The sequence below is a fragment of the Dama dama genome, chromosome 5 (assembly GCF_033118175.1).
Source record: "Dama dama isolate Ldn47 chromosome 5, ASM3311817v1, whole genome shotgun sequence".
Classification (NCBI taxonomy): Eukaryota; Metazoa; Chordata; class Mammalia; order Artiodactyla; family Cervidae; genus Dama; species Dama dama.
This window is the reverse complement of record NC_083685.1, coordinates 84,078,834-84,090,791: the sequence shown is the minus strand read 5'-3', so window position 1 is coordinate 84,090,791 and position 11,958 is coordinate 84,078,834. Positions and strand designations below refer to the sequence as shown.

The 11,958-nt window shown below is 40.7% G+C and overlaps 1 protein-coding gene across 4 annotated transcripts in view; it reads right to left on the bottom strand.

Annotated features, from left to right (window-relative positions):
- The window catches only part of TADA2A (transcriptional adaptor 2A), a 45,017-nt gene continuing 33,059 nt past the window's right edge, over positions 1 to 11,958 (bottom strand). For all 4 annotated transcript variants that reach the window (XM_061142726.1, XM_061142727.1, XM_061142728.1 and 1 more), the window contains 6 exons: positions 9,108 to 9,218; positions 7,509 to 7,580; positions 5,437 to 5,569; positions 4,828 to 4,871; positions 2,340 to 2,413; positions 1 to 841 (listed from right to left, as the gene is read on the bottom strand). In XM_061142726.1, the coding sequence (XP_060998709.1) occupies positions 656 to 841; positions 2,340 to 2,413; positions 4,828 to 4,871; positions 5,437 to 5,569; positions 7,509 to 7,580; positions 9,108 to 9,218 (620 nt within the window). In that variant the 3' untranslated portion in view covers positions 1 to 655. The remainder of the gene's footprint in view (positions 842 to 2,339; positions 2,414 to 4,827; positions 4,872 to 5,436; positions 5,570 to 7,508; positions 7,581 to 9,107; positions 9,219 to 11,958) is intronic.

Sequence of the window (11,958 nt, the reverse complement as noted above, 5' to 3'; positions counted from 1 at the left end):
TTAAGTAGCAAAACATTTTAATCAATTCTAAAAATAACAGAGACATTTTATATCCATTGCTACCTCCTCAAAAGTCTTCTGCAGATTAGACAGTCAGACTGCAGATTACAGAGCCAGACATTCAAGTTCCAAATACAGTTTGGGACAAGATCATCATGGGGAGGTTTTCCTCCTTTCTACTCAAAAACATAAGTTGTCAGCTTAAAAAGAAACCCTCAAACAGAAAGAGAAAACTTTCTCTCACTATAACCTCTTTATTTTAAATCTGTCTGTAACGTTTGAAGGCAAAACATAATCAGAAAACCAACCTCCCAAGCAGGTACAAGAATCTGAGCTGCACTCCTGGGATTACAGACTGGTTTAGTTCTATTTCTACTAACACTGTGATGTGAGGTACTATGGTTCTTGTTTTAGTTACAAGAGGTGTTAGGAATGAATGCCCACACACAATTAACAATAGCTTATCTAGCACATAATTCTGCAGCACAATACCAACAACAAGAGTATTTTAAAGCAGGGTGGAGAAGAAAGTAGACATTAATAAAACTGAAGATTTCCTTTGTTCTTCCCCTCTTTTCACAATGACACTTCAGTTCAAAAACAAGGCTCCAGAAAGGCCGTGCGGTCCTTTGGCCCGCCACACTCCTGGGGAGCCTCAGGCTTTGGTGATGTATCCTTCTCGGATGAGGAAATCATAGATTTTCCGGGTTTTGTTCACGTCTATCTTGATGAGTGCTCTTGCCTGTGCCAGTCTTAAGCCTCCTTGCTTGTTACATTCGTTCAATAAAGCAGATTTGTATTCTAAATAGGCTCCCGGGACCAACCTCACCATCTGACAGAGCTGCAAGACATGGCAAATTTAATCAACATTAACATCTGTCAGTCTTAAATTTTAATCCAGTAGGTATAGCCATAATAAAGTGTAAAGAGTGACATCAACCTCCAACTATTTACAGGAGCTGCTGGTGGCTAGACCACATTCCATTCTGTCTTTTCTTTGGTGAGAATAGTCTCAAGAGACAGAAAAAGGCTGAGGGTGATGCCGGGAGAGCTGCGGCACCTGTCAGCCAGCTCCCCGGGGTTTGTCGCGGGTACAAATCTGTGTCCTGAGGACTGGCCTGGGGCAGAGTCCCGGCACCGTCCGGCTCAGCCTGTCAGGGAAGAGTTGCAGGGCCCGGGGTAGGGGTGCTGACACTTGGGTTCCCAAGTGTGAATCACATTATTTCTGGTGCCAGCATAAGCCCGTAGTCTCTACTTTTGTGATTACACTTCCTACTTTGGAAGGAAAGGAGATCTAGAGATCTTGCTAAGAGGTCACTGCTAAAGATGCAAAAAGCTGGTTTAATTCTAGTTCACCTACCATTTATCCAGCAATGAACAGTCTGAGGTCACCATTTTGTGGGTAAGGATAAAAAACTGCTTGAAACTCTGGGTCATTCCATACTTGAATCAGAATGGCAATCCTTCTTCAGCAATACCTGGACATAACATACACTCCCTTCTCCTCCCACGCTCATCTTCACTGTTCCTACTGGGTAAAATCAAAGTCTAATACTAGCCTCTATTCCATTCTGTCTGACCTGAATTTCTGATATGGAGTGGCAGATGAGGACGCCGATCTTGGGAACTATAAAAAGAGCACACAGGAACAAAGGAGGAATTCCTCTTTGGAATGGACTTGAGAGTTGTCGCACATTCTTTGGAAAATGCTTGATGATGACTCATTTGAGGCTGGACTTAAAAGTTTAGAAACAGCCAACAGTCATAAGAAGTCACATCCAGTGATTAAGTGATTACGGTGGAAAAGAAAAGTAGGTCATGGCTTTTTTAATCAAAGTTAATGTGTGACTACAGATGATGATGGATTCCTCTTTTGTGCTTATACACATACCACGGAGACAATTCAAAAATCTTTTTAAGTAATGGTCATATTGTTGGAATAAGAGTAGAACTTCTGAAAGTGTCCACTCTTATAGGAAATAACCATTTCCATATACAAGTTATTTTAAGTTTGTAAAAAATTAAATTCAGTAAATAAAGTACTTAGTACAGTATCTGGCACATGATAAATGCTCAATAAATGACAGTTGGTATTATTTAGATTTATGTATCATATGCTCTTCTGTCAGCAGATGAACAGTGGCAGGGTGATGAGGAAATGAGTCCCTGAGACGTGCTAAGTCCACCGAGACCTTGAGGATGACTAGAGCTGTGTATGCACATGTGTGATATGAGCAGAGCCAGAGGGGCTTGATCCTGTAATGTGTTTTTCACGACAACTCAGTGAATAACTGGCCCCTACTCTCTGTCCTCTAACCAGTTCCCCTTCTTTTTGTTACCTCCTTTTCTTTCTCATTCAACTTCTCTGTGCCAGGGAGGCCAGTGAGGTTCAAGGGCGGTGCACTTCGTCTACCTATAGATACAGACAGAAGAAGGCATGTATTTTGTAAGAGACAGTACCTCAGGAGTAAAAAGTGTAACAAGTTCACCATGGCCAGGCCTGTTAGGTACAAAACTACTACACATCAGGTACCCCAAAGTTCACTTGAAAATAAAAACAGTAAGTCAAGGACTTCCCTAGTGGTGCCATGGATAATGATGTGCCTGCCAATGCAGGGGACACAGGTTCGCTCCCTGGCTGGGCAAGATTCCATGTGCTGCAGAGCAACTAAGCCCATGTCCTTGACAACTACTGAGTCTGTATGCTGCAACTACTGAAGCCCTTGCGCCTAAAGCCTGTGCTCTGCAACAAGAGACGCCACCATGAGGAGAAGCCCACGCACTGCAATGAAGAGTAGCCCCTACTTGCTGCAACTAGGAAAGCAAGCCCACACAAGAGCAACAAAGACCCAGCACAGCCAAAGATAAAGAAAGATTAAAGAAAAGAATTTAAAAAAAAAAAAAGGTAAATCAAGTGCCCTTTGCCTTGATAAAATGCACATATAATCACACACACCTCACAGTCAAATAAGATTATTCTTTCTAACCCAGCAGAAGATTCTAAAATCTACAGCCCAGATGTCATCCAGTTAAGAAAGGTCACATGCTGCCTGTCTTGACAGCTGATGAATGGAAATAACAACTCTGCAGGAGAGACATTCCCTAACACTGGCCATTCTGCCAGCAGTGCAGGCAAACATGGTAATTACCCAGGTACCATTCACCTTGAGATCAAAGACAGAGAGTCAGGCCAGCAGAAGGCCCTTCATTATGTATTATTTGAGGGAATATCTGTTCCTCCCAAAGTAGCCCTGTTTACCTGAAAGACCCACAGAGAGGAACAATGAGCCAGTATATGGCAAAGCAGAGGCTGAGGTGAACTCACATACCTTTCGAAAGAGACCCAAGCAGGAGGTCACTGACCAGGATGGGAAGCCTGACGTGCACAACTCTGGGGATTTGTTTTGAATGTACACATGAGTGAATGGGCTGTGTTAAGCAAAAGAAAATGTAGGATACTACGTTACACTTCATGGGGGCGGGGTGCTGCTTAGGTGGTGGAGAGCAGGGGGAGAGGCTGTCACAGGCTTCCCTTTAACATTAACAGAGGGAATGGGAGCTGCTCCGCAGTCCCAAGCCGAGCTTGACCCTAAATGACCTGAAATGGAGATTACGATCACTCAATGCCTCACCAGTTCCGAGAGGCTACATTATGATCAGTGATTCAGGTTTCCAACTCTGCACTGCCTTAGGAGCAACTCAGAGTGTGAAAAGGAGCAAAGGGTCATCTCAACCTAAACACTGGGGCTGAGGGGGACTGATGCCCGCCAAAGAAGCAATCAAGAGTGAGCGCAAATGGTTCAGAAAACACAAATACCAAAGAAGCCAGGTCAAGTACGTTCATTCACTTTAATTAGTCAACATTAAATTTTCTTATTTCTGTATTTAGACTGGGGGAGGATTTGGATGTGAGAAACTTATAAAACTTAACTGTCTTTGCTATTCCCTAAAAGACTCTTTTCTCCTCTAAATACTAAAAAATAATTACTTGAAACACAGGAATAAATGGAAAAAAAAAAAAATCACCCCTGCAGTGGCCTTCTCTGAGCCCTTGTCTGGGTCTTGAATCAGAGATTTTTTGAATGGGATCACAAGGTCTATTTTTCCCAGTTTCAAAAAATGGTAAAACTACAAATGGGTTACCTTTTTGCCAAATCCAGTCTGTAAACAGTGGAGTGGTCTGTATGTTCTGATCAGGGCAAGTGGCTAATCTACATACGGAGCAGGGATGAATGATAACCAAGAAAATAGGCAAACGAACACCATGATCTCAGATCAGCGTTCTACAACTAATACCGCCCCACACCACCATTTATTAATTACCAAGCAGCAAAGATTATCAGATATCATATGGCTTAATCTTGCCCTGTAAACTGACCTCAAAATAGGACATGCTGGAAGAGATAAGAAACAGAAATACTTTTAACTCTCCAGCTTATAAAGAAAGTCTTACTTTTCTGGCAAGTAACGTACCTCCTTGCTCATATAGGATACAAAGCCTTTAATTTATCCCCTAGGAGACAATCTTGAAGTCTGTGGTATATAAAATCATAGTAAACGAACTGCCTGTGAACACTGGTAAAATAGAAAAAAACACCTGTCTAAGGTCCTTTCCTCCCCTGTCTTTGTAATGTAAACCCGAGGAAAGCTCCTGTTTGACCATGAAGATTCTAACAACTTGCTGATGTTTATGAATCTGTATAACAATCACCATTCCCCTGCTTAAGCACCTGGCTCCCACAAAGGCAGGAGGGTTTGTTGGGTCACTGTAATTCCCAGGATGAAAACTCCACAATTGTGACTTGCTCCAGCCTGAAAAATAGTTACCTGAATTCGAAGTCATGGGAACAGAAGGACTCAGGCCAGAATCACTACAAAAAAGAAGAGGAATTTAAACTTATGTCACATCAAGAAAGCAATTTCCAAAAGCCCATGAGAGACTGGGTAACATTTATCAGGTCAGCTACTTTGAAGAGAAGTAATGAGACAGACTAGACTATGGTTTTACAGGCTATCCCCACTTTACACAACTCAAGAAAGGAAATCTGTTCCAGGGAAGGAAACTGCCTCGATTTGTTAAGAAGAGGTCCTGGTGTGGCACATCACAGAGACCATTCATGAGCAAAAAGCAGAATTTGATCCTCCAATGAAAATCACACTAATAGATACAGAAGAAGAAAGAAGGTGTGGCAAGAGAATACACTAATCTTAAAAAATAAGGTCAAAGTAGCAAAGTAGGATTCTAGGAGGCCAATTACATTTCTCAAAACTGTCAGTACTGTACTGTTTGAGACAGCCTGCTGAAGTTTTCTGAATTCTTCTAGCTACCTAATTATTACAGCTCTGCCATTTAGGGTAGGGCACCCACAGGGCTATCTGAAAATACAGGTAAAGGCCAAAAGCCCCATGAGGTTGTCCCCCAGATTAATTCCTCACATGTCAGCCTGCCGGCGGAGCCACTGCTGGCAGGCGCTGCTGTCCTGGATGTACTGGAGGACCTCAGAGAGCATGGTGCGTTTGAGGCGTTCCTCTTCTCGAGTCTTCTTGAGGTGATCATAGGTTCTGGCACCTGTAGATGTTAAAAAAGTGACAACAATGACAAGGTAGCAGAACTAACCAAGGGGCTTCCTAACTCATCAACAAACAGTTCATCTTTTTTAATTTTTAATTTCTGTGGCCTTGCTGTGAGGCTTGGGGGATCTTAGTTCCCCAACCAAGGATCAAACCTAGGCCCATGGCAGTGAAATCGCAGAGCCCTAACCACTGGACCCCAGGGGATTCCCAGTCATTTTTTAATTTCCTTTGAAAAACTGCTTCCATTATTTTTCTAGGAGCAAAGTGACTTCCCCTAGTTTGAAATCTCTTTTTTGATAAGAAATGAAAATGTGTTTATTCCTTTACTACCTTTAAGAAATTTGAGAGAGGGAATTCCCAAAACAGAAAAGTACAAAGAAAGTTGGAGTTGCTCATATTTCCATCCCCTAAAAGTAACTTCTAATACTGTCATATTTACTTCCTGCTTTATTTTTTTCTATCCATATATTTTTCCAAGTCACACAAATTCTATACACATACACTGTTCCTTAAAAACCAGTTAGGATTACAAATAAAAATAAATCCTCATTGACTATTACTATTCTTTTCACCTCTTTCCTGGAGACAACCAACATCAGGCAACCCAAATCTGGTATCAGAGTCTTCATATGCATCTTGCTAACAGCTGCATAGTGTTTTCTACAGTATTAATGTATGTAAGATCCAAAATATCAAACCAGTGGGTTTCAAGCCAAGTTCCACAGAGGCCTAGGTTACCATGAAAATATCTCAGGGATTACTGTGAACATACCGGTGGTCCTGAGCTCCACACATGGTCTGAATCATCAGACTTCAACCTAAGGAGTTCCACTTTTCCTTATGGATTAGTGCTCCACATAAAATTTCATTTTGTAAACAGTTTCCAATGTTAGAAATAAAGAGCCATTTTACTAGGCTAAACTTGAGCAATGGGTGAACGGGTGATAGCTTTCAACCAACAGGAAGGAGGGAATGCTGAAGACCATCGCCAAAACAACAACAAAACAACAGAAACTGCCATTTATTGAGGACTTGGTGCGTCAGGTACTATACTATGTTTTCACACATTATCTCTCATTTGATCTTCACATGAACTCTAAAAGACTTGGAAAATTGAAACAAACAGAATTACAGATTTGGTAAAAGAGCCAGAATCCAAACCCAAGCTGTCCAAGCCTAGACTTCAGCTCTTAACTGCCAACACAACTGCCTTCTCTTACAGCCTGGCTCTACTACAACTAGTTACTTAATCACTTTCATCCTTAGTTTCTCTACTAAATGAGAAAACAATACCCATCTCTTAAGTTGAAAGTGAAAGTGAAGTTGCTCAGTCGTGTCCGACTCTTTTCGACCCCATGGACTGTAGCCTACCAGGCTCCTCCGTCCATGGGATTTTCCAGGCAAGAGTACTACAGTGGGATGCCATTCCTTTCTCCAGGGGATCTTCCCAACCCAGGGATCGAACCCAGGTCTCCAACATTGTAGGCAGACGCTTTACCATCTGAGCCACCAGAGAAGTCCCTCTCTTAAGCTGGTGAAGTATAAAGGGTACAGTCCAACGCATGGTGAACGGTTAGGTGCCATGAATATAATCATCTCTACCTCAAGTAACCGGGATGCAAGTGCCTAGAACCAACTGAAGTGTGCTTCATGGGAATGATCATATGATGCATCACTAAATTTAAAAAGGCTGAGGCTAAACGTTGGAATACAAAATCTTTTTTTTTTAGAGGCCACAATAGAATCCTAAATCTAAAGTAGCAACTCTGTCATACTTTTTATTTCACCTCAGATAATCCATATAATGGTATTTATAAGGATTAAATAGATGAAACTTTTGGGAAAGATCAAAAACTCATTCTGAAATGTGGAAGCTTATTTATATGTTTGGAAGGCACATGCCCTGATTTAGTGTGGAGCATAAGCATACTTACTACAAAAATTGGTAATGCCTGCCGTCCTGTATTCCTGGAGCCTTTTGATTTCCCTTCGGAGTTCAAATTCCACTGTTTATCCCCCCAAAAAAGACAGAGAAAAATCGGAAAAATAAAATCAACATCAATGAGCACTTTTACTGCTAAATATTTTCAGTAATCCTGCCTTCTATAAAAGACTGGGCAATTCCATCTGGGGAATCCTAATTGTTGCTAATATCTCATTAGAAATTTTACTTAAGAGCTGACAAAAATGTACTCCAGTGGTCTTTTGGCTTCTGTCTCCAATTGCAGAAAGCAGCTGGAATTGTTTCTTAGAAAACTTCATAGTGACCTGGCTGAATTCATTTAGCTACAGTAGTAATGAATATAATTTCTCAAACCACCAAGTTTCCCTGCTCTATTTATTCCTTGTTAAAAGTTCTAGCCACAAAGCCAAATTTTGGTATGAAACCTGTCTCTGGTATTACATGACACAGACCTTTTTGCAAGGGAAGGACAAAATTCTGTGCTCAAGTTCCCGATGGTTTCTTTACAGCTTTTCTCTTACAGGGACAAAAGAGCAGTGTGTTTTCCATAAACCAAGATTTCTGCCTCCTCTGAGCACACAGATCAGGTTGCACTGCTCAGATTATTATGTGATGGAATGTTCAAATCTGGGTGCTTTGCAAAAGCGGATGACGGAAGAACCTGGACAATCCACGGGGTGTAGTCCCCTGGAGTGACACATAAACCAGCGATGGTACAAACTGGGACAGGAAGTAAAGATCAGACACCCAGGATAAATCACACAAAGAATGCCAACTAAACAGGGTGTTTGTGAGGACAACCAACCCAGTTCAGATAAATGCCTGCAATGTCATGCAAGAAATATCTGCACAAAGAGAACAGGATACAAGCCTTCATGAAGTACCTTCCTGAACTAAATTTGGGAGTCAAAATCAAATACCTGAATCTCATGATGAAAGGCACAGACTCAGCCCCTCAGTTCAGACTTTTATAGTCCAGGCCTTACTGCGTTAACAACTTCAATTTTTTATAGCGAGAAATCAAATGATAACTATACAGATCTCTCTCAGAGAAAAAAGGCAGGAAAATTATGTAAGTGCTATATATTATTTCCATGAGTCACCCAACTCTGTCCCCACCTAGAAACTAGTTTTAATACTAAAATAATTATGAACAAAATAATGTGATTTGCCTCAAAATAATCCAGTTGAGGATGGGAAAGGAATGGGTGATAAAGATGACACTGGATCAGCCACTGGATGGTTAACTGCTAAAGCTGGGTGATGGATACATGTATATCATAGTATAATGAACCCCCATGTATTTGCAAACTCCCATATTAAAAATGAGGGAAAAAGCTACTAAACTACTGTTTATCTAAAGGGGGGCGGAAAGCCACTAGTATTTTTAAGCTTTCTTCTCCATTCCCAAAGTTTCAAATTTATCTCATAGCAATAAAGGGGAAGAAACAATTTTAAAAAAATCCACTTATTTGTTTACAGAATTTCACATAAAACACCATTATCATTCCTATTTATATAAACACACACACACAGAGAAACATACGGTCAAGGTTAAAAAACCACCTACATGCATGGCTTTCAATGAACTTGTCATGCTCCACCGGCCCCACTATCCTTGCAAATCGCCTCATTGTTTCATAAAGATCTTGGACTTCCTTGGGATATCGTCGTTCCATTACTACAGAGAAAGTAAAGAATATAAAGGTCTCTTAAGTTTTCTGTATTTTTTTTTAACAAGTAGTAAAATGGAAGAATATTATTCCTAACCTCACATGATTAATTTACCCATGACAGGAAGCAAACCAGAAAGCTAGGGAATGCAGCACACTAATCATGACGCTAACAGAACCAGAGGGACTATGTCTCAGGGACGCTGTCATGGCCGGAGAGCACCTGCACGCTGGTGACCCCCACACCTTGCTCTCAATCTGCACAGGGGCAGGAAGTTCTGGCAGTAACAGGAAGGACGATTAAAGGCAGATCATGCATTCTTAGGAACAATACAGGGCAAAATCTCCGGTACTGACTTCTGCAGAACAAGGGACATGTAGACATGCTAATTCATCTAGAAGAGGTAGATCAGTCTGGCAAAAGTGTGTGATCTCTCCCATGTCCCACTAAAAATCCTCTCTGTAACTCCATATCCTCAAGTGAGGCATTTATTTCTTCACTCTCTACATGGGTCATTTTGCCTTTCTCTAAACTTAATTAAGTACCACAACTTAATATACTGTGAATGAAGTTATATTTTAATAACTATCATGGAAGCAAATGGTCATATATGCCACCTGGGATACCCTTCCAGGTAGCCAGAATCAGCCCCTTTGAGGATCACTACAGACCAAATCTCTAATAAAAAGAGCTATCAGCAAAAAGAGGGGTAGGAGAACCCACCAACAATAATTGGTAGGTTGGAATGATCAGGAATTCTCGAATTGCTACTCAGTCATTTCAATAAGAGTAACTAGGCTAGCTCTGTCCACTCTCAGGCTAAAAATACAGGCTGTTACTTATGATAGTTACTTAAATTGTCGTATTTTCAGATGAATCTCTTCCTTAGCAGGAAAATTCTTGGCCACAAATTCTAGGGGCTGATTTGATGGGCAGCCACAGATTCATTTTATTCACCACCAAAAAACCCTACTTCTACAGGGATAATACAAAAATTTGGAGCAATTTCATTTGATGAAAAAAAACTCCTATGCCTACGATATTAAGGTCACACGTACAGTCAGTACAAAGGCAAGTGAAAACCTCTCAGACCACATTGCACATGCCATGCCTTTCTTGGAAGCAACAGAGCTTCCCCTCAGCTCTATCTGTAAAAATACAGTTAAAGAATAAAGAGGCTAAGCTGACCTCTGTCCACCAGCTGGGAACAGAATTTATGCAAGAGTCAAGGTCTACTACATAGAGGTTAAAATCCAAAAGCCAAGCAATTGCAGACATAGGAACACACTACCAGAACATGACCAATTATTGTCAACAAAAAGGGCAAGGGAGAGCAGACCTGGAGTTATTTTTGCAAACCCACAGCTCTCGATTAGGACGAGGCTAAACAAGCAATAATGTACACTGGCAGAAGGAATGTAAATTGATATAACTATCTTTCAGGAAACAATCTAGCAGCATGTGTTAAGCATTTTTAATAATCATATTCTTTGACCTAGTAATTCTGCTTCTCGGAATCTATCTTAAAAAAATTCTAAATGCAGACAAAGCTTTATTCACAAACAAGTTTACCTTTGTGCTATTTGTAATGATTTTTTTTTAACTTTTTATTTTTTTCCATTTATTTTTATTAGTTGGAGGAGTAATGATTTTTAAAAAACTGAAAATAAGCTAAATATTCAATAATAAAGACAGGTTAAGCACATCATTATATATTTACAACTTATATTATATGTAATAGGACCCAGATAATCACGATGGTGTGATCACTCACCTAGAGTCAGACATCCTGGAATGTGAAGTCAAGTGGGCCTTAAAAGCATCACTACGAACAAAGCTAGTGGAGGTGATGGAATTCCAGTTGAGCTATTTCAAATCCTGAAAGATGATGCTGTGAAAGTGCTGAACTCAATATGCCAGCAAACTTGGAAAACTCCACAGTGGCCACAGGACTGGAAAAGGTCAGTTTTCATTCCAATCCCAAAGAATGCTCAAACTACCGCACAATTGCACTCATCTCACACGCTAGTAAAGTTAATGCTTAAAATTCCCTAAGCAAGACTTCAGCAATATGTGAACCGTAAACTTCCAGATGTTCAAGCTGGTTTTAGAAAAGGCAGAGGAACCAGAGATCAAATTGCCATCATCTACTGGATCATCGAAAAAGCAAGAGAGTTCCAGAAAAACATCTATTTCTGCTTTATTGACTATGCCAAAGCCTTTGTGTGGATCACAATAAACTGTGGAAAATTCTGAAAGAGATGGGAATACCAGACCACCTGACCCACTTCTTGAGAAATCTATATGCAGGTCAGGAAGCAACAGTTAGAACTGGACATGGAACAACAGACTGGTTCCAAATAGAAAAAGGAGTACGTCAAGGCTGTATATTGTCACCCTGCTTATTTAACATATATGCAGAGTACATCATGAGAAACGCTGGGCTGGAAGAAGCACAAGCTGGAATCAAGACTGCCGGGAGAAATATCAATAACCTCAGAGATGCAGATGACACCACCCTTATGGCAGAAAGTGAAGAGGAACTAAAAAGCCTCTTGATGAAAGTGAAAGAGGAGAGTGAAAAAGTTGGTTTAAAGCTCAACATTCAGAAAACTAAGATCATGGCATCTGGTCCCATCACTTCATGGGAAATAGGTGGGCAAACAGTGGAAACAGTGTCAGACTTTATTTTTTTGGGCTCCGAAATCACTGCAGATGGTGACTGCAGCCATGAAATTAAAATAACG